At 45.6% G+C, this 27,529-nt stretch overlaps 3 protein-coding genes and 1 pseudogene across 6 annotated transcripts; all 4 read left to right on the forward strand.

Moving 5' to 3' along the window:
- The first annotated feature begins 3,890 nt into the window (after positions 1–3,890).
- LOC147984420 (organic cation/carnitine transporter 7-like) lies at positions 3,891–7,788 on the forward strand. The gene is made up of 5 exons (XM_087543543.1): positions 3,891–4,372; positions 5,123–5,360; positions 5,737–6,268; positions 6,650–6,852; positions 7,392–7,788. The coding sequence occupies exons 1-5, from the start codon at positions 4,086–4,088 to the stop codon at positions 7,599–7,601; spliced, it is 1,470 nt and encodes a 489-aa protein (XP_087399669.1). The 5' UTR covers positions 3,891–4,085; the 3' UTR covers positions 7,602–7,788.
- A 1,598-nt stretch (positions 7,789–9,386) lies between these two features.
- On the forward strand, positions 9,387–14,124 carry LOC125528958 (uncharacterized). 3 transcript variants are annotated; one of them, XM_087543544.1, is made up of 6 exons: positions 9,387–9,651; positions 12,037–12,743; positions 12,870–12,938; positions 13,249–13,349; positions 13,456–13,524; positions 13,621–14,124. In XM_087543544.1, the coding sequence occupies exons 2-6, from the start codon at positions 12,038–12,040 to the stop codon at positions 14,107–14,109; spliced, it is 1,434 nt and encodes a 477-aa protein (XP_087399670.1). In that variant the 5' UTR covers positions 9,387–9,651; position 12,037; the 3' UTR covers positions 14,110–14,124. The 3 variants fall into 3 exon arrangements, with proteins under 3 accessions (XP_087399670.1, XP_048549335.1, XP_048549336.1); XM_048693378.2 differs by having other exon boundaries at positions 9,387–9,615; XM_048693379.2 differs by having other exon boundaries at positions 9,388–9,615; positions 13,658–14,057.
- A 383-nt stretch (positions 14,125–14,507) lies between these two features.
- On the forward strand, positions 14,508–23,079 carry LOC125528957 (disease resistance protein RPM1-like; annotated as a pseudogene). The gene is made up of 4 exons (XR_015615997.1): positions 14,508–14,921; positions 18,772–21,588; positions 21,805–22,043; positions 22,166–23,079. The product of XR_015615997.1 is annotated as a disease resistance protein RPM1-like (transcript).
- Positions 22,892–24,803, forward strand: LOC147984421 (uncharacterized). The gene is made up of 4 exons (XM_087541094.1): positions 22,892–22,945; positions 23,064–23,897; positions 24,096–24,434; positions 24,715–24,803. The coding sequence occupies exons 1-3, from the start codon at positions 22,892–22,894 to the stop codon at positions 24,369–24,371; spliced, it is 1,164 nt and encodes a 387-aa protein (XP_087397220.1). The 3' UTR covers positions 24,372–24,434; positions 24,715–24,803.
- Positions 24,804–27,529: the final 2,726 nt, after the last annotated feature.

Below are 27,529 nucleotides of genomic sequence, written 5' to 3' on the forward strand. Positions count from 1 at the left end.
TTCCTATATATAATTCTTTACCTCCGGACCATTCCGGAACTCCTCGTGACGTCCGGGATCTCATCCGGGACTCCGAACAACTTTCGGGTTACCGCATACTAATATCTCTACAACCCTAGCGTCACCGAACCTTAAGTGTGTAGACCCTACGGGTTCGGGAGACATGCAGACATGACCGAGACGTTCTCCAGTCAATAACCAACAGCGGGATCTGGATACCCATGATGGCTCCCACATGTTCCACGATGATCTCATCGGATGAACCACGATGTCAAGGACTTAATCAATCCCGTATACAATTCCCTTTGTCTATCGGTATGTTACTTGCCCGGGATTCGATCGTCGGTATACCGATACCTAGTTCAATCTCGTTACCGGCAAGTCTCTTTACTCGTTCCGTAACACATCATCCCGTGATCAACTCCTTGGTCACATTGCGCATATGATGATGTCCTACCGAGTGGGCCCAGAGATACCTCTCCGCTTACACGGAGTGACAAATCCCAGTCTCGATTCGTGCCAACCCAACAGACACTTTCAGAGATACCTGTAATGCACCTTTATAGTCACCCAGTTACGTTGTGACGTTTGATACACCCAAAGCATTCCTACGGTATCCGGGAGTTGCACAATCTCATGGTCTAAGGAAATGATACTTGACATTAGAAAAGCTATAGCATATGAACTACACGATCTAGTGCTATGCTTAGGATTGGGTCTTGTCCATCACATCATTCTCCTAATGATGTGATCCCGTTATCAATGACATTCAATGTCCATGGTTAGGAAACCGTAACCATCTATTGATCAACGAGCTAGTCAACTAGAGGCTTACTAGGGACATGGTGTTGTCTATGTATCCACACATGTATCTGAGTTTCCTATCAATACAATTATAGCATGGATAATAAACGATTATCATGAACAAGGAAATATAATAATAACTAATTTATTATTGCCTCTAGGGCATATTTCCAACACCTGTAGCATGTAGTTTTCATGCTCTAAAGATTGCTTCCTGATGATAAATTTCTGACTTGCTGTTAATTTCACTAAGTCTGAAACCCGTTATCTTTTGCATTTTTGCCATGCCTGTTTGAGCTTGCTATTGAGTGAATTAGCCATAGCTCAGTGTTCATCTTTTGTCAAGCATCATGAGTGGATCTTTGCCATGTATTTTTTTGCTATGTTAGAGTGCTGTAGCTTGTTGGTCTTGATGCATTTAGAAGGCTACTTGCTGTTTATCGCAGACCGGTGCCATATTTGTTTTGCTTACCATTTCCAAACCATGCATCTGATTCTGGTGATCTTTATATCGATTTCAACCGAAATCAACTCCCCTTTCCAGTGGCACTCTTAGATTTCCAAGTTGAGGCCAGATTCAATCATTCCTTTCCAAATCATGCATATGCATCGCATACCGCATCCCGCATATCATGCCATGTTCATGTGTTGGTTGTTTACTATGTTGTGTGCTTCTTTCCGGTGTTGCTTCTTCGGGTTGGTTCCGATAACGTCGCGTTTGTGAGGAACCGTTCGACTACGTCCGTTTGTCTTCTTCATGGTCTCGTTCTTCTTCCTTGCGGAATTTCAGGCAAGATGACCATACCCTCAAAATCACTTCTATCTTTGCTTGCTAGTTGCTCGCTCTTTTGCTATGCCTATGCTGCGATACCTACCACTTGCTTATCATGCCTCTCATATTGCTAAGCCAAGCCTCTAACCCACCTTGTCCTAGAAAACCGTTGTTTGGCTATGTTACCGCTTTGCTCAGCCCCTCTTATAGTGTTGTTAGTTGCAGGTGAAGATTGGAGTTTGTTCCTTGTTGGAACATGGATATTTTGTTGGGATATCACAATATCTCTTATTTAATTAATGCATCTATATACTTGGTAAAGGGTGGAAGGCTCGGCCTTATGCCTGGTGTTTTGTTCCACTCTTGCCGCCCTAGTTTCCGTCATATCGGTGTTATGTTCCCGGATTTTGTGTTCCTTACACGGTTGGGTTATAATGGGAACCCCTTGACAGTTCGCCTTGAATAAAACTCCTCCAGCAAGGCCCAACCTTGATTTTACCATTCGCCACCTAGCCTCTTTTTCCCTTGGGTTAGGCCAGCCCAAGGGTCATCTTTATTTTAACCCCCCCGGGCCAGTGATTGTCTAAGTGTTGGCCCAAACTGAGCGATGTCCGGAGCTACCAGGGGCAACTCTGGGCTGGCCCACCCGACGTCTTGCTCATCCGGTGTGCCTTGAGAACGAGATATCGGGATTTGTTGGCACATCTGGGTGGCTGGACTTGTTTTACCATTGTCGAGGATGTCTTGTAACCGGGATGCCGAGTCTGATTGGAGTGTCTTGGGAGAAAGAATATCCTTCATTGACCGTGAGAGCTTGTGATGGGCTAAGTTGGGACACCCCTGCAGGGATTTGAACTTTTGAAAGCCGTGCCCGTGGTTATGGGCAGATGGAAATTTGTTAATGTCCGGTTGTAGAAAACCTGAAGTTGATCTTAATTAAAATGCATCAACCGCGTGTGTAACCATGATGGTCTCTTCTCGGCGAAGTCCGGGAAGTGAACACGGTGTTGGAGTTATACTTGACGTAGGTTGTTCTAGGATCACTTCTTGATCATAGATTTCTCGAACGTGTTTTGCCCTCTCTTCTCGCTCTCATTTGCGTATGTTAGCCACCATATATGCTAGTCGCTTGCTGCAGCTCCACCTCATACCTTTTACCCTATCTATAAGCTTAAATAGTCTTGATCGCGAGGGTGTGAGATTGCTGAGTCCCCGTGACTCACAAATACTTCCAAAACCAGTTTGCAGGTGCCGATGATATCGTGCAGGTGACGCAGCTGAGCTCAGGAGGAGCTCGATGAAGATCTTGTTCTTCGTGTTGTTTCGTTTCAGTCGATCAGTAGTGGAGCCCAGTTGGGACGATCGGGGATCTGTGTAGCATTTGGGGTAGTCTTCTTTTATTTTGGTTCCGTAGTCGGACCTTGTGTGTATCTGGATGATGTAATGCTTTATTCATGTATTGTGTGAAGTGGCGATTGTAAGCCAACTATGTATCTCTTTCCCTCATGTATTACATGGGTTCTTGTGAAAATTACCTCACTTACGACATTGCTTTCAATGCGGTTATGCCTCTAAGTCGTGCTTCGACACGTGCGCATCGAGGGCGTTACAGCGGAGTAGACTGAAAGTAGAATGGAGTGAGATACATGGCTAGGGTCTTGTTCGAGATGGGGATAGTGATGGGATTTTGTAGGGTCGAGATGGATCGGTCCAATGTGGCAGACGCGCCCTGGCTTTCCGAGTCGCCCCATATCCGCCCCACATATGGACTGAATATGAGAGGCGCCAGATAGCCGAGACATATCAGCTGGTTTCGAGGAGTCCGATTAGGTGGCGTTTCTAGATCCGAGCAGTGTCCGGGCTGTCCACGCGGATGTTCAGGGGGAGCGGGGGTCCGGTTGTAGATGCTCTTAATGTGAGAATTTTTCCAGCTTTGCTGTTATTCTATTTTTATATATTTCTATGAGAAAGCGCTCTTCTAATCCCAAACTCACGTGAACCTGGATGAATAGTAAAATTAAAAAATGTAAAAAATTCAAAAAATTCTGAATGGATGTGTTTATCTGTGTGCAAAAATTCATGATAAAATGGCGTTTTTGGAGCATCAATTTTATTGTTTTTGCTCAATACCTCCATGAATATCATTTCATCACGAAATTGTGTCGCATGTGAGATACTCATCAATGTTTGTCACAAAAATTGTGCCGCGTGTGAGATATTTATCAATGTTTATCACAAAGGGAATTCAGAATTGTTTGAATGCTTTTACTTGTCCGTTTCCGTGGCCATTCTGTTGGCAGCCGTTCGGAGTCAACGCCCTTCCCATCGCCAGACACAAATGATAGGCTGACAGCACTGGGCGCCCTCACCTACGGCTCCATAGTCCGTACCCAACCTCCCCTGCCCCCAGCGAGTCGCGCCTCTTCCCCCACCGGCGCGGCGGCGCTTGCGCCGAAATCTCCCGCCAGTCTACGGCCGCGCACCGCCCTGCCGGTTTCTTTGGAAGGGAATGGCGGGAGGCGAGGCTAGGGGCGGGGAGTGCGGCTACTACACGACGGACGACGCGCTGTCCCAGGTGGGCTTCGGGAGGTTCCAGGCGCTGGTGCTGGCCTACGCCGGCGTGGGCTGGACCGCGGAGGCCATGGAGATCATGATGCTGTCCTTCGTCGGCCCATCCGTGAAGGACGAGTGGGGAATCTCGGGCCAGCAGGAGGGGCTCATCACCAGCGTCGTCTTCGCCGGGATGATCATCGGGGGTTGCCTCGGGGGCGTCATCTCAGACTCATATGGCAGAAGGTCGGGCGTGCTTTGGCTCTTGATAAGTAATTGTAGTATCTGCCCTCTTCTAAATTCGAATTGAATGGTCCAAGCCAGCAAACCTGGATCTTGCAAATCTTTCAAGGCCATAAAATGCCTGTGGGTTGTGGCTAAATTACATACCCCCTCTGTTCACAAATATATGGTGTTTTGGATATTTCAAATATACAGATTGAAATCAGTGAACAAACAAAAAAATTTATCTGTAGATGCTACCCCATAGTACATTTTTCCTGCTGAATTAGGGGGGGGATATATTCACCAGTACTATTTATAACATGCCATGTACAGTAACTCAGATGCATGATACTAAACAATCTGACAAACATTTTTTGGTTTATTCAGTATATATCATGAACTACCAATTGGCTTTTGTCAGTCAGAGCGACAAATTTCCGGAGATATTTTTCGTTTCTGCGGGATTAACCAAATCAGAATAACTTATCCCCCTGAATGCAAACTCCCACCTGTGGTAATAAAAACAATGCATACATATGCATCATCTATACGAAGTAAACTTTAGGGGAATATTATGGTGAATTTATTCTGTGAAGCAAAGCAAGCTTCTTTCTTGAAGAAGTGTAGCTAAGTACAAATGATACTGAAGTTCATCTTGAATTATTGAGGGAAAAAAGGAACTGAAGATTCATGTTGCACTTCATAATGTCTGTATTTGATTCCCCAAAACAAATTTAACAGATTGTTTTATTTTATTCTTTTCATCGTCAGGATTGGTTTTCTATTCACCGCGGTTGTCACTGGCATATTTGGTTTTCTCAGTGCTTTGTCACCTAACTACATGTGCCTATTAACCCTCCGCTTTATTGTCGGTATGGGATTGGGTGCTGGTCATGTTCTTGGTACTTGGTTCCTAGAGTTTGTTCCTGCTGCAAACAGGGGTACTTGGGTGGTTGTCTTCCATTGTACCTGGAGTTTTGGAACAATCCTTCAGGCTCTTATTGCATGGGTATTTTTTTTTAATTTCCCTGCCCTTTAGTGCCCAATTATCAGTTTGCTGTCAATTTACAATTTCACATATTTGTCAGTCTACACTATTTATTAGTGTTATTCTAGGTTTTATTCTTTTAATATTATAAGCAGGAAAGTATCCTAGAGAATAACTATTTAACAGTAAAAGGGTGACTTGTTTAATAGTAATCCTAGCCTCCTGGATCTTAACAGTAATGTTTAATGTGCCGTATAGTACACTTCAGAATGTTTTCCATGTATTTTCTCTGTTAGTTAAAAGTTATTTCCCATCATTAAGAATCAGCACTTTAACCAGAGGAGACACAAATATGGTTGGAAATTGGAACTACTCAAGACATCTATGCTTATTGCAGGCTATCATGCCAGTACTTGGATGGAGGTGGTTGATAGCGTTGTCTTCCACACCATGTTTCATTCTGCTTATTTTCTACGGTATGACGCCTGAATCACCACGGTACCTCTGCTCAAGAGGTAGAACAGCTGATGCTCAATTTATTTTGGAGAGAATATCAATAATGAACAACATGGCCCTGCCCTCTGGCATCTTAATAGTTGCCCCACAAAGAAGGTCTGATGATGTTGTTGGTGCGGAGACAATAGTACCACTGATTCTTTCACAAGATAGTGCTGCAACTGACGTTTGCATGAGCTCCTCTATATCCAGATCTATCAATGCATTCCGTACACTTGTGTCACGAAGCCTGATTAGATCTACACTTCTTCTTTGGTTTGTCTACTTTGCATTTTGTTTTGCTTACTATGGTATAGTATTGCTAACATCGGAACTAAGCAATGGTCCAAGGAGATGTGGACCTGTTGGAATGCATTTGTGGCAGCAAAATGATGCCAGACTCTACAGAGATGTCCTGGTGACAAGTATTGCAGGTAAGTGCGTAAAAAGCTTCTGACAAATAGCCAATTATTATCTTAAATCTTGTATTCATTTTTTTATCTATCTATTTCTACCATTGATTCACCGAGTTTGGTTAACAAATGTGATCATAGACCTTGCTGTCACAGCTCATTTGCATGCACAGACAAGTGTATACAATTAGATATCAATGAGTAATCTAAAAAATAGTAGATATTCGAGGGGGTGGGAGATAGAGTATTGCTCTTGATTTGGAAATGTCTTCGTCCTATACCTGTTTAATCTCTGAATGTTTGGATTAAAAACTGGTTTCAGGATTACTGGAACAATACCATTTCCTAAATCAATAAGATTTGTTAATTAAATAGCTAAAGCTTTGGTTTATTCCATGACAGAATTTCCTGGTCTGATTTTGGCGGCTCTATTGGTTGATAAAGTTGGTCGCAAACTGTCAATGGGAGCGTTTGCTTTTCTGTGCCTTCTTTCCGTCGCACCACTTGCTGCACCTCTAGAAGAAGGTTTAGCAACCGTCCTTCTATTCAGTGCCCGGACTTGTATCACAGGAAGTTATGCTGTTCTCTATATTTACGGCCCTGAGGTTAGTACATATATCTGTAGTATCATTGTATATGATGATATGTTAACTTATGTGATCACCAACTGGTAATCCAGGCTTGAAAATTGAAATTGCAATGTCACTGTCTACGAGCAAACAAGGGACATAATTTAGCTAGTAGCCAAGTACAAGTTTCTCATTTTTTTAAAGATATAATGACACGAAATAGTTGCAACCAATTTTCATATTCCCCATGACTTTCCATCGTATCTTTATATTTGTTAAATCTTCTCCTATATTGATTATATTTGGACTATGTGATACAGTACCAAGAAGGATAAAGAACTCCGGTAATGAGAACAACTCCGCATCCATTTCAACATAAAAAGCTGCAATGTAGTGACGCATCTCCATAACATTAGAAATAGGTCAATAGTACTTCACTTTAAGTGATCATGAGTCATGATGCGTTCTGGCGCTAATCTGACACAGTTAGCACTCACTAGTCAGAAATACATAGAAATGTGCAATGTAGAACACAACTGGCAAACACTTATTCCTTGCATATTACTCTTGTCCAGATCTACCCTTCATCATGTCGAAACACCGGAGTGGGAGTCGCGACTTCTCTTGGCCGGATAGGTGGCATGATTGCCCCACTCATAGCTGTAGGATTGTTAGAGAGCTGTCATCAGAAAGAAGCTGTGTTTGTCTTCGATCTTGTACTCTTTCTTGCAGCAGTTGCCTGCGCCCTGTTCCCTCTAGAGACCAAGGGCTGCCAGATTCAGTAAGATCTCAGGCTCCACAATTCCCATGGATGGACAGTTGTATACCCACCCATCAGATTAGATTACAGCTACCATACAAGTACATTTGCCAGGAAGCATCATCTTGCCCCTGCTTTAGAGCGCAATTATTGTACAAATACTTCTGAAATAAATGAAATGGAAATCATCCAACTTCTCACCGCTCATTCAATCAATATGTCAAATCCTGGTTCATAGCAGTTCTCCTTTCTGTCAAATTATGACACGATTTTCTGGAAGTCGCCTCGCTGCAAAATTTCTGGAAGTTGAAACTCCAATTACATGTAAGTGCACTCCTGAGCATACTGTATGTTGTCATGCTTGTCTTGTCATAGGAGATGTTTGATTCCTCATGTAAAATCCTTACCTGTCGGCAAACCATGTAATATCTGGCATGAGCATGAATGTATACCAATGTTTGATGAGTCATTTCAGATTCTCATTGATATGATTTGTTAATTTTGAAGAAAAAGGCACCCAGCCCTGGCTCCATTTTGTCGTTCTTCACATCCCACGCGGAGGTCAGCGGGTACTACCTCAGCAGAAACAAACATAAACGAAAAGGAAGTCTAGGGCTAAATGTCCACAACAACAAAATGACAACCAAAAGGGAAACACCTCAACACCAAAGCAGTCTTTATTTTCACCACATTCCGAAGCATTTTTGTTCGGTTCTGCATCTTCAGCGATCCAGGAGAGCATCAGGTTTTTCTTTCTCGCTCGTAATGAGGGCACTCAAAAGCTGAGTATTTAACAAAAAAAAAACACTCGTCCAACTGGACTACCACTTTACAAATTTTCCTGCAGAACTATCAAATGGGTTCTAATTTTTGGCTAAAAACTACCAACTCTTGTTAGTTACCGGTTCGGGTTGTTTAAGCCGGATTATGACAGGCGTTACTAGAAAAAAGCTGGATTATGACAGGCCTGCCCAACCCAGGGTGGCACAAAATGTCAACTCCATTAACTTTGACCATTATATTTGTCGTTATTACAGGTGGGACTCAGTCATCAACGTCAACCCTCTTCTCCCTTAAGACTATTTTTTCTTCAGACATTTTCTCGAGTAGCTTGTATGCGTGCCAGAGCACGAGCTACTCGTCCTCAGCCGCCTGCCACCGGTGTAGTGGATCCGCGCGAGGCACCTGTCAGAGGAGAGAGGAACTAAGGAAGGGCGCATGAGGATCAGGCTCGTGTTGTTGCCTCAGTTGTCCAACATGTTGAACAACCCCATAGCCTGCAACGGCACCTGACACAAATTTTGTAACCTTTTGTTCCCATTGTCTGAACAAAATTTGATTCTATGATACTTTTTGAAATTTCATTTTTTTGAGAAAGTGTACAATTTTTAAAAAATGTGAGTAATTTTGAAATAGTGAATGCGTTTTTAAAAATACATTTATTGAAAACTTCAAATAAATTTTGATATTCTTAATAATTTTTAATTTCTGGGAAAAGGAAACAAAGAATATTTTTTGAATATTTAAAACTTTCAAATAGTTTTGTTTTTTAATTTTGAGAACATTTTTTCAAATCTGAATAATGTATAATTTTTTGAACAATTTTAGAAATCATGAATATTTTTTGAGTTTTGAGAACATATTTGGAAATACCGATCATTTTTATTATTGGGAACATTTTTTTTAGTAAGTTCGTGAATATATGAAAAGCAAAAAAAAATTGAAGAAAAGGAAACGAAAAAAGAACAGCGCAGTACAACAACTGAATGGGCCGGCCCAGTTCGCTCAGAAAAGCCGCAAAAAACCAGACGCAAAGCGCACCCCGTCTTCCAAAATCTCCCAAACGCAAAGGGCGACGCGATCGACCCACCCCACCGTAGCCAACCCTAGCCGCGGGCGGTCCCAGCCATAGCCACCGCGGTACCCGGCCTCCGCCTCACCGCGTCGCGAACCACCGGTTGGCTTCGACCACCGCCCCGCCGCCGCCCCAAGCATCCAAGCACGCTGCGCAACCGCGAGCTAGCGAGGGTTGTATTTGGGTGAGTAGCTGCTGCCTTTCGCCGGCCTGTTTTCCGGTACGATGTTGTTAGCCTGACGCCTGCGTTGTTGGGTTTTGAGCACTTCCGCACCGATTTCTTCTAGTGAATTACGTTTGGCGGCAATTCCCCTTGGGATGAATTCCTCTGACAACAAAATGTCGAGAAGTGGATGCAATGTTCCGTGACAAACCAAATGCTGTAGTATACAGTATTGGTCCTCCAGACTGATCATGTGGGGAATTTACTACATTGGGCACCCATAATTTGCAGACCAATTTTAGCAGCCAGTGCAGTCACATAACCTGAATATTCTAGGGAAACCACCCAATGCAGCTAACCCGACAAATATTACTAACTGAGCTACTTACTCAGCAATCAACTGTTTTTTAAGGCTTTCCTGAAGTCCTGTTAAGCTCTCAGCTATTGTGACCCAGAGTCCCTGAGTATTCTGTTTGGTTAATCACCAAAAGCAGCCTTACTAATTTTTGGTTATGACCAAAATCTTGGCTTTTCCTTGGATGGCTGCCAAAATTTTGGCATGCTCGTTCTCCATAGCCAACTCTAGTCCATTTTTCTTGCCAACATTAGCCAAAAAATGGGCAACCAAAACTTTAGCCAAAATAGTGGTACTAAATGTTTGGTGCGGTTGGCTTGAGCTCAAATCGGACATATACTACCCAAGGTACTACCGTCTCTCCCCTAGCAAATCCAACTCATTAGCAACTTAGTATATGAGATTAGATATTGGCGTTGTCTCCTTGTTGTAAATTCTAATAACTTCTCCATCCCATTCTCTTCACTAGGATAGGATTCCAATTTTTATTTATCCACATCACTACATTGTTAGATTTGGCGCAGTGGCAGTCTATCAAGCCTGCAGTAGCAGTCAAGTTAAAAAAAATGGAAGAGTTGGAATCAGAAAGAATAGTGTGGTAAAGTTTAAGATAGGGAGAGTTTTGTTCACCTAAGTCCATTCTAAATGGCTGCAGCTGTGCTGCCTGCATCTTGTTTGGATCAATTGATGAATAATCAAAGCTCTTGGTAAGCCTCGTAGCCTCTTCCACCTCTGGGATGAGAACATGCTGGCTGTTACACTAGGGCGAGTCCCCTATCCTTTGTTATTGGACTCTCATCTGCCCAAGCACATAACTCTGTACTTCAGCACTATTTTGCTTCCTTCTTTACTTGATTCCCCAACTTGGAGCCTGAAATGCCTGTGCACCTCATCCTCGACTGCCCCGATCACGAAAAGTGACTGGTCCGATATGGTCTGAGCAGCCAGACCCCTCTGCTGCAGCCTGGTGGGAATTTGTCTTGAACTCGCTTGACTGGCTTCATATTCAAAATGTTGCGTTTGTTTGCTGGCATATTTGGAAGGAGAAGTGCAGGCGTATCTTTGACCAGACCACCTGCTCTGAAGCTCAGCTAGTCGAGAAGATCAAGCATGATTATCCTTGCTGCGTGGCTTAGCTTTATTTGGGATGGAACTGTGCATGGCGATGAGCCCTTGGTTTGCGAGTAATCTTCTTTGATCCTTTATTTGGGATGGAACTGTGCATGGCGATGAGCCCTTGGTTTGCGAGTAATCTTCTTTGATCCTTTTTTTCTCTCACCTGGGGCTCCAGGTGCTTATTTGTTCTCTGTAACAATTATTATTGTCCTCTGAAATGAATCAGCAGTACCCCTGCCTTCTTAAAAAATCCCCCAACTTGGACTAGTCCACTTCGTTTGAGGAAGAAGAATTTGAGGGAGTACAATGCCGAATCTATTTTCATTGAAAGTAGAAGAGGCAGCACCTAGTTATTCCTTTTGGAATCCATTTGAGATACTCATCACTTGTTTCACAGACATCTAAAACCCTGGCAAATCAACTGAACTTTGTAAGTGAAGTGTGAGGCCGGATGGATGTAATAATTTTTTAACTTTGAGTCTTCACTAGAAGGTATCCCCAGGGCCCTATTGTATAATCTAAAGGCTTAGGATGCAGTTGCCATCCTTGTAAAATCTGGGATAAAATCTAAAGATGTACTTCCGATTTTCCTCTTCTACCATTAACATTTGAAATTCCAACTATTATGTATTAAGAGTAACAAATAAGAAAATTCTAGCATTTGTAAGAAATCAAGTTATCGGATTTTTCACTTCTTCGCGGTGTGCTTGAAATTTTATTCATAAGTAGTCCATGAAGTACATCTAGCATAAATAAAATCTATATGTTGTGACTTTTATTAGTTTCAGTGCATGGTGATTGCACCCTAGCCTTTGGTGCATACAGTATGCACCCAGTATCCCCTAGGAGTGCATTATATACATTCTGGAGGTGTTAATAGTGTTGTGTAATGATAAATGGAGAACAATTTAATTCTGCATGTTATTGAACTGTTGAATTGCTGTTTAATTGATAGATGCTGCTGGGTGCAGGATGGACACCAAACGTGGGAGGAGCCGCAGTCCAGTGGAAATCAAGGATGGCCACTCTAAGGGGAGTGAGAATGGAAGGAAAGACAACTCAGCTCTACAGAATGACTCTAACCATGCCAGACCAGGCAGAGGTCATGAATTTGGTAGGCATTCTGATAGGCATTCCTATGGAGCACCTCGTGAATCCAGGAGGCATGATGATTATAGGAGGTATCATAATAAGCGAGCTGATGATAATGACAGGAGCCATTCTAGAACTTCTCGGTCAGATCGGGAATCAAGGGCTGACACTTACTATTATCCTTCAAAGCGTGATGACACATCTGATAGATCACATGGTGATTGGAGAAATGTTGGCAGCAAGTATGGCGGCAAATCTGTCAAGGGAGAGCAGAGGACTAAGAATCAGGAAAAACATGGGCCCCCACGTGAATACCCTAGACATGATGGCACAGAGTATGACAAAGATGCTGATTTAAGAAAGGAAACCAACTCTACCAGAAGGCATCCAGAAGAAAAGGAAAATAAAAACAAGGAGAAGTTCAAGCAGGAGGATGCTCTAAAGAAGAGAAGCGGCAAGGAAATTGAGAAAAGCAGCTGTGCAGCAGAACCTGAGCTAGAAACTAGGGAGAAGAGAAGAAGCTTATTCAGTTCTGTTGGTCCAGGTGTTGAAAATGCACAGCACATGGAAATGGATACCTCAGGAGGTTGGTTAATATATATTTTTGTTTTCCTTGTTATTAATTCTGAACACACCGCTGCACTATTCTATTATTAAGATGAGATTATGGACTTCTTGACCTTAAACAAAATTTTGGTTAATTCTGCATCAGGAAATAAAGACGAAACCATGAATGATCTGAACGCTGCAAAAGTTGTAGCAATGAAAGCTGCTGAATCAGGTGAGTTGCCTCAGTTTGTTGTCAATATTTTTTTCTTCCATCGTTGCATTATCTCAAGGATTTATGTCCTCATTAGCTGCTTTAGTTTCTTCTGTGTTTTTTTCTAAAATTTGATGGAGGCACCTATTAAAGATGCGGCTTTGTGCGATGGGTATAGTATATTTGTTGGACTGAACTTCTCCCTGATAGCACAAGAATTTTGGTTCCATGATGGTCCAATTGTATGACTACGATGTTAATCTCTTCCATGACAGATCAGAGCTATGCAATGTTTTGCATGATTGACCCCTCCTTACATGCTCAATTGCAGTGAAGAAGAACATTCTAGGATTTGGGGTTGGAACCGGGCGGTTATCCATTGACCAGAAGAAAAAGCTGCTTTGGGGCAATAAAAAGAGTAACCCTACAGAGGTATATCACGGATAGCATCTATTTGTTATTTTGCCTCTTTCCTTCCATTATTCCTGCATTACCATACTTTGGCTTCATATTTTTTACCTTCATTCTAATGCCTCAGACAAGCACTCACTGGGATTCGAATCTGTTTTCTGATCGGGAACGCCAAGAGAAATTCAACAAACTCATGGTAATTCCTTGAAGATGTATAATTTTATTATAAAATTCTGACCTGAATTCAGCTGAGCAACAACAATTACTCTGTGATGCACTAACACTTTCTTAGAGCCTGAGGGTGCCTTGGTGGCTATGGCCTATTGTAGGGTGTGAAGAGCAATGCCTCTGCCTCGGTTCAAGAGAACAAGGCTGTCAACAAGGGGGAGGGTCCAGTGGAAGTCAAGAAACAGGAGGAGCTCGACACCGACCTGGAGAAACTCTACGTAGCAGGCCTGCGCCGGAGAGATGGCCGGACTGTTGGCCTCGGCCTGTAGGGAACTCTGGATGTGAGTGTGGCAGCACCCAAGATCTGAAGTGCCTGTTATGTAGTACACAGTTCATTGGCTCTTTTATCCTTGCATGTGGAAATTTGACTGTCAGTTTTGCATTAAAAACTGTAGAAGTGGGTTGTTATGATCATCTTGTGGCTCATGAACATCTATTATGTCTGATTGACACTTCTATAGTGTGCTGGCATAACTTGTCGCCCTGGAGGACTTTTGCACTTGGATTTGTGCTTTGCTTGCCCTTTGACCATAAACACGACAGTGTGTACTAGAGCATCTCCAACAGTTGATGCAAAATAGGGCATCCAGAAAAAAAAAGGCAGGAGAGAGAGAGAGAGAGAGAGAAGGTTTTAGGTCATCTGAAAATTTTCTGCCATAACATTTTCTGACGAACCAAATCTTTCAAATTGTACATGTGATAGAATCTTGGTAGTGATAAAGATATCCATTGGCTAATAATACTCGAATGTGTCACATCTCTACCATCGGATTGGTTTCATTCAACAGTAAATATTCAAAGTCATTCAAGCGACTAAGAGAATGTCGTCTTCCCTACCACTGTAAACAACTGCCTTGAGCAAATTCTTGTTTACAATAACTACATGCAAGTTGACCGAATTTGCAATTTTGGTAAGTTGATATTGCGAGAGGAGGAATGGTTGGAGGAAGAAGAAAGACGGACATCCATTGGTTCTTAACCTTATAGCCCAGAAAATTGACTTAACCAAAACAAAATTTTCAGACCACTTACATATAGCCGGCCCTTTTTCTGAAGCCAGATGGCATAAGCAAAGATGCTGAGGAGGAATGGCAGCGTTTGAAAGGAAGGAAAACTAATCGGGTTACGAGGCCAACAGTTGACGGCCGTCTAATCTCAGCAAACGCGCTTGATTCTCTTGTCGGCCGTCTCCCGTCTGGGATGACGCTTACGCGGTCCAAAGATGAGTGGTTGATATTCCAGCACACAAGCAAAACGAAGACTCGCTGCTTCTTCCCCGTTTCAACACTCCCTCTGCGCGCCGAACCCCGGAGCCCTCCTCCTCGCCGCCGCAGCGGAGCGGTTCCCAGACCTGGAATTCGCTGGGTGAGTTTTTAGATTCGTCGCCTATAAGATCTTGCTCACCCCGTCTTTTTATCTAGTCTAGTCTAGGAATACATATTTTTCTCGCTTCCGTAGTCCGTTTTGGATCTGCTGCTAGTGCTAGCTAGCTACCTGCCGATTTTATAGTCGCTTGCAGTAAGCTGTACTGCAAGAACGAAGGAAATTTTCAGACACCCCCTGCATTTGCATGATTAGCTAATTCCCTCACCAAAAGAGGACCAGATTCGTTCCTCGTGTTATCCTTACCAATCAGACTTTAGATCCTAAAATGAAACCAGCCTACATAACCTGTGTCATCTGACTGCCCCCTGTTGCATCTACTTACTGGCCGCGGGTTTGTTTGTACCAGCTACCAAATGAGCCTGCGTATGCCATCTCGTGGATAAAATTCGGTCTGGCAGAAGCTTAGAAACAGTATGGATCGGTGGTACTTCTTTCTGCACAGCATAGGAGCTTAGAGCAACTCCAATGGGGCGACCCAAATGGACGGCGCATTTGTCCGCTTTTTGTCCGTTTGGGTCGGTCGCCCGCCCGCCGTCCGTCCAGTTTTGCATTTGGGTCGGCAATGCGCCCAACGCGCCGACCCATTTCATGTCCGCATTCAACTTTTTAAATAAAAAAGGCCCGCGGACGATCATGCCAGCGACCATGTCTCATGCCGGCACCATGCCAGCGCCGGCATAGAATGCCGGCTTCAGAAAACACCACAGTTCATGCTGGCGCACTTGCCAGCCGGCCGGCACACATGCCAGCACACAAAAAAATGGTGGGACTTGAGTTCGACCACGCCATCGCGGCTCCCGTGGTCATGCCGGCACACCTGCCGGCATACAAAAAAGATGGCCCCTCGACGTCATAGATCACTCGTCGTCGAACTTGAGCATGTCGGCCTGCATCTTCTCGAACCACGGCCTCTTCCTTGGCAACAAGGCGTTGAGATCCACCTTCATGATCTCCACCCCGGTCATCATGCTTGCAAGAGCCACTTCTTTCGCCTTTGTCTTGGCGTTGGCGGCCTCAATCTCTAGCATCTTGGCTTGCTTCTCCGCCTCGAGCTCGAACATCTTGGCTTGCTTCTCGGCGTCAAGATCAAGCCTCCTCCTTTGGATCTCCATGAAAGCATCCATTTGCTCCGCCTTGAAACGCCGGCGCTCCTCCTCTCTTGAGTCCTTCTTATTCATCATGCCGTCCACGCTTGCGATCAAGGCGTTGGTGGCCGCATCTCGCTTATCGTCCTTCTTGGAGTTGGTCTTCCCCCGCGGCCGTGCCGGCTCGCCCTCCCCAACATCCTCCACGGCGCCCTTCCCCCCACGTGCCTTGAGCGCGGCATATTGTGCCTTGAACTTCTCTTCGTCCTTGATGACCCGATAGCAATGGGAGAGGTTGAAGCACTTGCCATTGTGTTGAACCTTGAATGCCTCCAAAGCTTGGAATGCCTATAAAATGTTTCCATGCAAGCATATGGGCAAGTGATAGAAAAATGAAGACCTAAAAGGATGATCTTGATGGCACAAAAGAGGGCGGCTTGCTTGCTATCATACCATGTCTTGCACGCCGATGCCGCTCACGGGGCGGGCCTTGACGCTCTCAAGGGTGGCGCAAAACTTGTTGCACTCTTGTTGGATCACCCTCCACCGCTTGGAAATAGAGACCCACCCGCGCGTGCTCACAAATTGATAGGGTGGAAACTTCTTGCGCTCATGAAACTCGCGGTGCACACGAGTCCAAAAGGTTGAATGCTTTTGCTCGGCGCCCGTCTTTGGGTCTTGTCCAATGTCTCGCCAACACTCGCAAAGAAGCTTGTCCTCGGCAGCTGTGTACGCCTTCGTGCGCTTGCTCTTGCGCTTCGGCTTAGGACCGGCGGTTTGGTTGGCGAGCTCGTCCTCGAACAAAGGCTCCACTTCGATGTTGCACTCGTCCTCTTCCTCTAGCCCATAGTCGTCCGGGAACTCGTGGTCGAAATCCGTCCAGGTCGATGCCGACCTAATCACGCATGAAGGCCGCCTGCTGGGGATCATAGCTAGCGGCCGGCGTGAACGCCCCGCGGCCGTCCTGGCTTTGCGTCTCCTTGGGATCGTAGCCGGCGCCCGGCGCACCACCCTCGAAGATGAGGTGTTGCATGTAGTCCTCGTCGACGGCGGACGACATTTCCTCGAACAGGTTACGGGCGTCCGGGAGACCGCCGGCCGGCGTTTGTCGCGCGCGTTTCCTCGTGCCGCCGGACGACGAGCCACCGACCACCGGGGTGGCGTTGAGGTCGATGGGCGCGGGCGCGGGCGTGGAAGGCGCGACCACGCTCACGTCGGGTGAGCACTCCCCAGAGAGGCGGGAGGCCTGCGGGTAGACGTGGAAGCCGAGGACCGGGTTGCAAGCCGATGCGCGGGGTGAGTCGGGCATCACCATCCGAGGAAACGCTGACGAGCCGGTGCTGGCCGCGGCGACGGCGGCTTGGGCGAGGTTGTGCTGGCTAGGGTTTACCCCAAGCATGTAGAGCGCCTCCCTCGTTGCCGCGGCGACGCGGGCGTTGGTGAACTCCTGCTGCGCGGCGGCGGCGGCGGCCTGCGCAGCAGCCTCATCCCTCGCGTCCGCGGCGTGCCTCCGGCCCTTCCTCTTAGCCGACTCCCTTGCCCGCTGTTCGGGCGTCAGCGCCTTCTTCGGCTTGGTCGCCGCGGCGGTCTTGCGCGGGGCACGAGGCTTGCCTTTCCCGGAGGGGGCGACGCCGCCGGACGAGGCGAGGGAGGCGAGGCCGGCGGCGGCGTCGAGGTCGAGGTCGATGGCGTCCTCCATGGCTGGTTGGGGGGCGGGGGCGCGCGCGGGCGGGAGCGTTTTTGGGGAAAATGGGGGGAAATGGTGGTGGCTGCCACCGATAGGCGGGCCCGGGGAGAGGAGTAGGCGCGCGCGCGTCCGTCTCGTGTCCGCGCCGATGCAAATCCGGCTCAAAATTGGGCCTGGAATGGGTCGCCCGCGGACGAAAAACGGACGCGCGTCCGTTTGGGTCGGCGCGTTGGGCCGCCATTTTTGTCCGCGCTGACCCAAACGGACGCGGGCGGACGAAATGGGTCGCCCCATTGGAGTGCTCTTATATACTTATACTCCCTCCGTCCCATAATATAAGATCGTTTTTGACACTAGTACGTCCTAGATAAGTTATCAATGAGAAATATGTAGTACACTCAAATTGGAAGAATGTCTTTTCTTTCTGCACCAACAAGACTTTATCACAGCCTTTTCTTGTCCAAGTTAGTGAATTAATGTGCTTTGCAGATGCACTCGAGCACTCGCAGTAGCATCATGCAAACTAATCCTAATAGTAGATACTAAAAAATGACATGAAAAGCTACATGAACATAATTTACCTTCAGCGCTTTTTTGTGCCGAGAGTAAACAAAACACCGAGTAAGTTCAGATTGGTGAGTTCCGCAATCTTAAGTTTTTAGGCTAGTGAACCTTTTGGGTTATCAGAAAAACTGGCCAATGAAATATCACTTACAATTTATTAGCTTCCGTGGTACTATAAAAAAATTGAACTATGAGCTAAGGTGACTTTGTTGATCGGTGGGCTGTATGTGCAAACATACTTATGAATCATGTACTCCCTCCGTCCCAAAATAAATGTCTCAAGCTTAGTACAACTTTGTACTAAAAAGACACTTATTTTGGGACGGAGGGAGTACTTGCTAATGCTTCCCTTGCAATGCACTTCCTTGGGGCCTATCTACATATCTTCAGTCTGACTGATTCTTTATTTCAATCTTTCTGGTAGATTCATCCAAGATATTGTATTGGCTCTCATCTCCTTCTTGCTTGTTTGCCTTTGATCTTTCTGGCTTAGGACATTTTCACCCTTGAAAGAAGCCAACCAGTGAAAATCCATAGTACCATGGCAGAGGGGGTTGTCGGCATGCTGATTCTGAAGCTTGGCTCAGCCTTGGCCATAGAAGCAATCAAGGTTGGTACAGGGAAGCTATGCCGTCAAGCTAAAGCTTCTTCTATTGCCAGGCTGTTTGGTCAGATCCGTGATATCAAGGAGGAGCTGGAGAGCATGCAGTCGTTTCTACAAGAAGCCGAGAGGTTCAAGGATACTGACAATACCACTGTCAGCTTCATCAACAAGATACGAGGCCTTGCTTTCGAGATCGAGGATGTTGTTGACGAGTTCACCTACAAGTTAGAGGACAAACATGGTGGCTTTTCTGTGAAGATCAAGCGGCGGTTTAAGAGAATCAGTACCTGGCGCCGTTTGTCACTGAAATTGAGAGACATCAAACTGAAATTAGAGAATGTTGATAGGAGAAAGGCCCGGTATGACATGAGAGGAATTGCAATCGAAGCTAGAAACAGTGATGCTCATTGCAGATCTACAGATCAGACTTCATACTTCCCAATAGAAGAAAATCTTGTCGGCATTGATGAGAGTAAGAATCTGCTGATTAATTGGTTGACAAGTGATTTCCAACAGGAGAATGTAATTAGCACAGTATGGGGGATGGGAGGAGTAGGCAAGACCACTTTGGTTGCCCATGTTTACAACACTCTGAAGATTGACTTCGACTGTGCTGCATGGGTAACTGTCTCAAAAGCATACCAGGTTCAGGACTTGTTAAAGCAGATTATCAGGGAGTTACAGAAGAGCGACTTGAAGGGTGAACTTCGCGTTGATATTGTTGACATGGAAAAGAGAAGCCTAGTTGAGATCATCCGTGATTTCCTGCGTGGCAAGAAGTATCTTCTGGTTCTAGATGATGTCTGGGGTATTGATATCTGGTTCAAAATAAGAGATGCTTTCCCTACTAACAGCACCAGCCGGTTTGTAATCACGTCAAGAATCCATGATGTAGCGTTGCTGGCTACTGGAAATTGCATGGTTGAATTGAAACCACTAGAAGCGCACCACGGGAATTGTTCTGTAAAGAGGCGTTTTGGAAAAATGAAAACAGAATATGTCCGGAGGAGCTACAGTTTTTGGCACAAAGATTTGTGGACAAGTGTAATGGCTTGCCCATTGCTATTGCATGCATAGGTCGTTTACTGTCCTGCAAAAGCCAAACTCATTCTGAATGGGAAAAATTGTACAAGGAATTAGAAGTGCAGTTGACAAACAATGCGATTCTTGATGTTAACATAGTTCTAATGGTCAGTTTGGGGGATCTTCCATATATTTTGAAGAACTGCTTTCTTCATTGTATTGTATTTCCAGAGGATTATTTGATCAAAAGGAAAAGACTGATTAGACATTGGGTGACAGCAGGATTCATCAGGGAAACAGAGCACAAAACAATGGAGGAAGTGGCAGAGGGCTATTTGTATGAACTTGTAAATCGAAGCCTATTGCAGGTAGTGGAGAGGAATGAAAGTGGACGTGTGCGGAGTTGCCGAATGCATGATATCATTCGCCTTCTTGCTCTGGCTAAATCAAATGAGGAAAGGTTCTGTAGAGTTCATGATGGCTCAGTGAGTTCTTCAGCAGAAAATACACGCCGCCTATCAATCCAAAGCCCCAATATTGAGCAGTTGACTCTTTCAAGTGAAGTTCAGCTCCGTTCAATCTATGTTTTTGACAATGGTCTGACAATTGATTCACTGAAGCCTTTCTTGAAATCTTTCAAGTTGCTATCAACTTTAGATCTACAAGGTTCCAAAATTAGGAGGCTACCAAATGAGATTTTCAACATGTTTAATCTGCGGTTTCTGGGTCTTAGAGATACCGAGGTTGAGGATATTCCGAAAACAGTTGGAAGACTACAGAAATTGGAAGTTTTGGATGCTTACAATGCTAAGCTATTGAGTTTGCCGGAGAGTGTGGCGACACTTAGGAAGTTGAGATATCTATATGTTGCTACTGATCCAAAGACAAATATTAAAGGAGTTGTTGCCTGGACTGGAATCCAGGTGCCTAATGGAATAAGGCACTTGACAGACTTGCAAGCCTTGCAACTTGTTGAGGCAAGCTCAGAGACTTTGTGTCATCTTGGTGCTTTGACAGAGTTGAGAACTTTGTCCATCACCAAAGTGCAGAGAGAACAGTGTGTTGATTTGTGCAATGCTATCATGAATATGACCCATCTTGTTAGTCTTGCAATTATGGCTATAAACGAGAAAGAAACACTGGAACTGGAAGAGCTCTGCTTACCCCCTACGCTCTCGAAGCTTGAAATAGGAGGGCAACTAGATAGGAAACGGATGCCTCAGATTGTCTCGTCCTTCTCAGACCATGAAAACATTACCTTGTTGGCCTTAGCCTTCTCCAAACTTGATGAAGACTCATTTTCATGCCTGCTGGTGTTACATGGTCTACGTGCACTTTGGGTTGATAAGGCCTATGAAGGGAAGAGGCTGCACTTCAATGCCATGACATTTCCAAAACTGCGACTGCTATCAATCTCAGATGCACCTCAGCTCAATGATGTTGTAGTAGAAGAAAGTGCATTGCAAAGCCTTGTTCACCTATCTCTCACAGATTGTCCAGAGCTGAAGGCCCTCCCTGATGGCATTGAGCATCTTAGAACTCTAGAAAAATTATATCTGTGAGGAGTTTCCAAAGATCTCACAAAGAAGCTTCAGAATAAAGAAAAAACAAATGAATGCAATGATTATCTTAAGAAGATCAATCACGTCCGAAGGGTAACTGTTTATCCATGAAGCACTTGGGGTATGATCCAGTGTTCCAGTATATATTGTCAACTCAAGTACTCCCTCCGTTCCGAATTACTTGTCTTAAATTTGTCTAGATACGGAGGTATCTAGCACTAAAATGAGTCTAGATACATCCGTATCATGTATCTAGACAAATCCAAGACAAGTAATTCAGAACGGAGGGAGTACCTCTGAGCTCTCGCTCAAACTGAAAATTTTACTTGTCTTGTAGAATGAGATCAACGACACTTGAGAGATGGCCTTGTGGTAACATGCAGCCCTCCTGAATTGTTTGGAGGGAAAAAAAAAGAGGAGGCTCTATAGAAGAGAGGTGGCAAGGAAATTAGAGAAGCATCTGTGTGCAGAACCTGAGTTAGAAACAAGGGAGAAGAGGAGAGCCTTATTCGGTTTTCTTGGTCGAGAATTGAGATGTTGAAAATGCACAACACATCAAAATGGATACCTCAGGAGGTTGGTTGTTGTTTTTCTCTTTCCTTTTTTTTAATTAATTCTGAAAATTTGTTGTTGCTGAACATACTGCCACACTATGGACTTCTTGACCCTAAACAAAGTTCTGTATAATTCTGCATCAGGAATCAAAGAGGGAACCATAAATGATCTCAATGCAGCAAAAGTTTCAGCAAGGAAAGCTGCTGAAATAGGCGAGTGTCGCCTCAGTTTATTATCATCACTATTTTTTTCCTTCCGTAGTGGCACTATCTCAAGGATTTGCGTACTCATCAGCGGGTTCAGTTTCTTCTTCTGCGCTTTGTCTAAAATTTACCACCTATTAAAAATGTGGCTTTCTGTGAGAAAAGTGTGGATAGTAAATTTGTCAGGCTGAACATTTCCCATCTTACCACAGCAAACTTATTTTCATTTGAGTTGTTTCAATTCCATTATGTATACATACAATTCGACTTGCAAGGGAATGCCAAAAAACTAAAAGACGGGTTTTATAGGACGGTGATTCGACTTGTAATGTTGTATGGCACGGAGTGTTGGCTGTTGAGATGGATGTGTGGCCATACAAGGAAGGATCGAGTCAGTAATGATGATATACAGCCAGGATAGAGTTGGGGTAGGACCAACTGAAGAGAAGCTTGTCCAATATCGTCTGAGATGATTTGGTCATATACAAAGCAGGCCTCCAGAAACTCCAGTGCATAGCAGACACCTAAAGTGTGTTGCTAATGTCATGTAAGGTCGGGATAGACTAAACTTCACATGGGAGGAGTCCGTAAAAAGAGATCCGAAGGATTGAAATATCATCAAAGAACTAGTCATGGACAAGGGTGCATGATCCACGTGCGAGAACCATGAGCTGGTTGCAAGATCTCACGGGTTTCAGCTCTGTTGTTGTTTGTGTTAGAGTTATATTAGTGATGTCTTTTGGCCTTTTGCATTCTAGTCTCTTGGCATCCTTTTGTAGCCTTTTGGCATCCTTATGTATGTGTATGTATGTTGGCTTTGGCCTCCTAATAATACAAGTTGCTTCTTCTCCTAACATGGTATCATGAGCTAAGGTTTTTTTTCGCACATGCAACTCGTGTGATCCAATCACAATTCACGGCTGTGCTATCTCCTCGTGTGCCGGCGCTGCTCTTCTGCGCCTCCACTGCAGGTCAACCCTGCTGTCCACTCGTGCCACCCGCGACGCCTCAGGTCGCCCGCGTTTCAGCCGAACCACCCCGCTGCTGTTCGTCTTGGATTCGACTTCGTCCGCTGCTCCTCTTCAATTTGATCGTCGCCGCCCCCGCCGGATTTCGCCATCATCCGCGTTCCTCGCTGGATCTCCTCCGCCGGTGGCCAGATCCCGCCACCTCCGGCTGGATTCAATCCCCGGGCTGCTACTCGTCCCGGCGGGACTCTCTGGTCCTCGAGCATGAGCGCTCGCTCGACCCAACCCACCGCTGGCCGATTCAGCGCGTGAGCGTTTCGGCCGGTGCTGCTTCGTTCCGCCTCAGCCCACTGGCTGGTTTCCCCAGGAGCCCGTCACCGTCTCTTTCGCGTGGCTGCCCGTTCGGGTCCCTACCCGGGTGCCGGATTGCGCTGCCGCCGACCGCCGATTCGGTCGTCGTCCGCCCGTTCGCTGGTGCGTGTTTTCCTCGTTTGAGCCGCTCCGTCCGTGTCGCCGGAGATCACGCTCGTCCACCCGTCGTTTGCCATCTCAACCCATCGGTCTCCTCTGATCTGCTGCTGATCGGGTGGTTTCCTGATGTTCTCATTGTTTACAATTACAATCGGGAAGAATTGGATCGTGTTGATCCGGCAGCTTACTTTGGGCCTCGTCTGGTGTATCTGGTACCATCAGAATTCAGATTGGTACGTGAGCTTAAAAAAAGAGAGGGAGAGATTAAAAAAAAGAGTAAGAGAGAGATATTATGTTGCCGGTCTCTGCTCATCGCCGTCCAGTGACTACCAATGGTGTTCCCTATATTGATCCCGTGTCGCATATGCGCCACTGCTTAGTGCTTGATGCTCGTCCGTCTCTGATGTTGCCTTCTATGGCGTCTTCAGCAGGCTGTGATAGTCGTTGTTCATCGACTATTTTCGCGGCTTCTGTCTGTGGTGGTGGTGCCTGCTCTACACCGACTTCCCTCGCCGCCTCCGCGCGCGTCGGTGACCGCTCTACGTCGACTTGCTCTTCTCAGTCGACTCTACACACGGCTTTCACGGGTGGTGGCGACCGCTTTTCATCAGCAGATGGTTCTACCTCGACGTCTGCCACTTTGTCTCTGTCTGTGCATGAGATTGTGCAACTCCGATGCCTTCTTGATATTTGGGATTTTTCACTGATAGGTTCTGCTGGTTCTGCGCCTGAGTTTTCGGGCAATGAGAAACCACCTTCTACTCATTCAGGTACATCCTCATGAATTTTTGATACTGGAGCATCTTTTCATATGACTTATGATTCCTCCACTTTGACATCCGTTCGACCTGTCGAGTCTCATGTTTGTGTTCATACTGCTGATGGTACTCCCCTCCCTGTCGCTAGTCGAGGCACTCTTAGCACATCTTATTTTCTTGTTCCCTCTGTTGCTCATGTTCCTCGACTTAGCATGCAACTCTTTTCAGGTAGTCAGATTGTTGACTCTAATTGTAGGGTCAATCTTGACTTTGATTCATGTTCTGTTCACAGGCGATCTGCTTGGTGCTGGCCCTCGATGCCATGATGGTCTTTGGGAGCTTGACTGGCTTCGTCTTCCCTCCGATGCCACCGCTGCCAGTTTTGTGGCCCCTGTTGCCGCTTCTGCTAGCTCTTTTCAGCAGTGGCATCATCGTCTTGGCCATTTATATGGTTCTCGTCTCTCGTCTTTAGTTCATCATGGTGTTCTGGGGTCTGTCTCCGGCAACGCTTCGTTGGATTGTCTAGGTTGTAGGCTTGGTAAGCAGATTCAGCTACCCTATCCTCACAGTGAGTTGATGTCTAAGCGTCCTTTTGATCTCATTCACTCAGATGTTTGGGGTCCTACTCTCTTCGCTTCGAAAGGGGATCATCGCTACTATATTCTCTTTATAGACGGTTTTACTCGCTACACCTGGATCTATTTCATGTCTTCTCGTAGCGAGGTCTTATCTATATACAAAAACTTTGCTGCCATGGTTCGTACCCAATTCTCCACTCCTATTCGTGTTTTTCGCGCAGATTCTGCTGGTGAGTATATTTCTCGAGCGTTGCAAGGATTTCTTACTGAACAGGGTACTCTTCCCCAGTTCTCTTGTCCTGGTCCTCATGCTCAGAATGGTGTGGCCGAGCGCAAGCATCGTCACCTTCTTAATACGGCGCGTGCGATGATGATCGCTGCCTCTCTTCTGCCTCACTTTTGGGCTGAGGCTATTTCCACTTCCACCTATCTCATCAATATTCAGCCATCTGCTGCTTTGCAGGGTGGTATTCCTTTCGAACGTCTTTCTGATCGTTCTCCTGATTATTCGGCGCTTCGTTTGTTTGGTTGTGTTTGCTATGTTCTTCCTCCTCCTCGTGAACGCACCAAGCTAACCGCTCAGTCTGTTGAGTGTGTCTTTCTAGGATATAGCGATGAGCATAAGGGTTATCGGTGTTGGGATCCTGTCGGTCGTCGGATGCGTATTTCTCGGGATGTAACTTTTGATGAGTCTCGTCCTTTCTACCCACGCCCATCCTCCTCGACCTTTTCTGTGGAGGACATCTCTTTTTTCACATTTCCCGATACACCTCCCTTTGTGCCCCATATTCCTACTCCTTCCCCCGTTGTTGCAGATACAACGCCATCCTCTCCCACAGTTTCTTCTCCTTCCTTGTCAGATGACTCTCCACCTTCATCCCCGATACCTTCTCCGTCTCCACCTTCATCCTCGATACCTTCTCTGTCTCCATCTTCATCAACAATGCCTTCTCCATCAGCACCGATGTCTTCCCCATCTCCACCTCCGGTGATTCCTACCCGTCCCTCTTTTCGTTTTCATTACACCCGCCGTCCACGTGTTGTGGATGGGTCCAATGATGCGCCATCTACTTCTGGTGTGCCTTCTTCCTCATCTCAGCCAACTTATGGTCTTCGACCTCTGCCTTGTCCTCCTCCTGACCGCTATTCTCCTTCCAAATATGGTCTTTCAGCTATACTTGAGCCTACCTCTTATCGCGATGCTATTGTTCATCCCGAATGGCAGTTTGCGATGGCAGAGGAGCTTGCTGCTCTTGAGCGCATCGGCACGTGGGATCTTGTTTCTCTTCCTCCTGGTGTTCGTCCCATCACTTGTAAGTGGGTCTACAAGGTTAAGACTCGCTCTGATGGTACTCTTGAGCGTTACAAAGCTTGTCTTGTGGCTCGTGGCTTTCAGCAGGAGCATGGTCGTGATTACGATGAGACTTTTGCTCCTGTGGCCCATATGACCACTGTTCGCACACTTCTTGTCGTGGCCTCTGTTCGCCACTGGTCTGTTTCTCAGCTTGATGTTAAGAATGCCTTTCTTAATGGTGAGCTACGTGAGGAGGTTTACATGCAGCCACCACCTGGGTATTCTGATCGTACAATTTTTTCTAAGGATTGATTTGTACTACATTTCATAGAAAACCTAGTATCCACTTCAATCTCCTTTAACAATTTATTTGCTTGTTCTATGCTATCAGACACACTCTGCTAATCTTATAGGATTCAAATGAGCATGTCACTCCAATTTTATATTTGTTTTATTTCTATATTTTGAGAATCCTACAAATCAATGAGGCACTCAAAACAACCGTGAATGTGCATTATGAGCAAAAATATCAACTCAAAAAGTCTCCATTCGTAGATGTAAAACTTTATAAATGTTTTCATTCATATTAGACTTAGCATTTGAAATAGATAATATGAAAGACCGGACAGTTTTTCTCCAAGCGTTTTCCCCCTTTCCCGTTGGCGGCTAGGGCAAACTCCCCCCTTCAGACTTCGTCGGCAAAGCTGTGGACACAACTCCGCTTTGCCTATTGCTTCGGCGGCCGGTGGCATTTAAGGGAATCCCGGTGCCTTCACTTTGGCTACTAGTTTAGATTAGGTTCTTTTAGTCCTTACAGTTACGACGCTCGGGCGGGTGACGACGCTACCTCTTTGAATTTGTTTTTCGGGCTCTGATCCCTCTCGAGTTTGTCCATCTGAATATAGTCGATGGAGATCTGGTGTAGAATCTTGATGTCTCCTTGTGTGTGCATGATGACGAAATTTGATGTCAGTTGCTTCGGCTATTCAGGGGTTCAACAATTACGTTGGTCCTCATGGGCACTGGCGAAGGACCCCAGTGGGCAAGGTGTGGCGGCTGCCATAACTTGATTCGGTGCAAATAATTTTTTAGACCTAGCATAATGTGTGATCGGTTGGGTAGGCTCGTTGCAATCGTTTGCAAATGTCTGTTGCTGAAGAGGCCGTTTGCTTACAAATAAGTCACGGTGCCACACAAATGTAGGCTCATGAACCAATTAGAAGAACCGATCACCC

The sequence above is a fragment of the Triticum urartu genome, chromosome 2A (genome assembly GCF_056163025.1).
Source record: "Triticum urartu cultivar PI428250 chromosome 2A, HENAU_Tu73, whole genome shotgun sequence".
Classification (NCBI taxonomy): Eukaryota; Viridiplantae; Streptophyta; class Magnoliopsida; order Poales; family Poaceae; genus Triticum; species Triticum urartu.

Excerpts from the sequence above, each read along its gene's own strand:
- LOC147984420 (XM_087543543.1), top strand. The coding sequence starts at position 4,086 with ATGGCGGGAGGCGAGGCTAGGGGCGGGGAGTGCGGCTACTACACGACG. Across the intron at positions 5,361-5,736 it reads TTCAGGCTCTTATTGCATGG|GCTATCATGCCAGTACTTGG; the intron begins GTATTTTTTTTT and ends TGCTTATTGCAG. Across the intron at positions 6,269-6,649 it reads CCTGGTGACAAGTATTGCAG|AATTTCCTGGTCTGATTTTG; the intron begins GTAAGTGCGTAA and ends ATTCCATGACAG.
- LOC125528958 (XM_087543544.1), top strand. The coding sequence starts at position 12,038 with ATGGACACCAAACGTGGGAGGAGCCGCAGTCCAGTGGAAATCAAGGAT. Across the intron at positions 12,939-13,248 it reads AATGAAAGCTGCTGAATCAG|TGAAGAAGAACATTCTAGGA; the intron begins GTGAGTTGCCTC and ends GCTCAATTGCAG. Across the intron at positions 13,525-13,620 it reads AGAAATTCAACAAACTCATG|AGCCTGAGGGTGCCTTGGTG; the intron begins GTAATTCCTTGA and ends ACACTTTCTTAG.
- LOC147984421 (XM_087541094.1), top strand. The coding sequence starts at position 22,892 with ATGAGCTGGTTGCAAGATCTCACGGGTTTCAGCTCTGTTGTTGTTTGT. Across the intron at positions 22,946-23,063 it reads CTGTTGTTGTTTGTGTTAGA|TTGCTTCTTCTCCTAACATG; the intron begins GTTATATTAGTG and ends TAATAATACAAG. Across the intron at positions 23,898-24,095 it reads TACCATCAGAATTCAGATTG|GCTGTGATAGTCGTTGTTCA; the intron begins GTACGTGAGCTT and ends CGTCTTCAGCAG.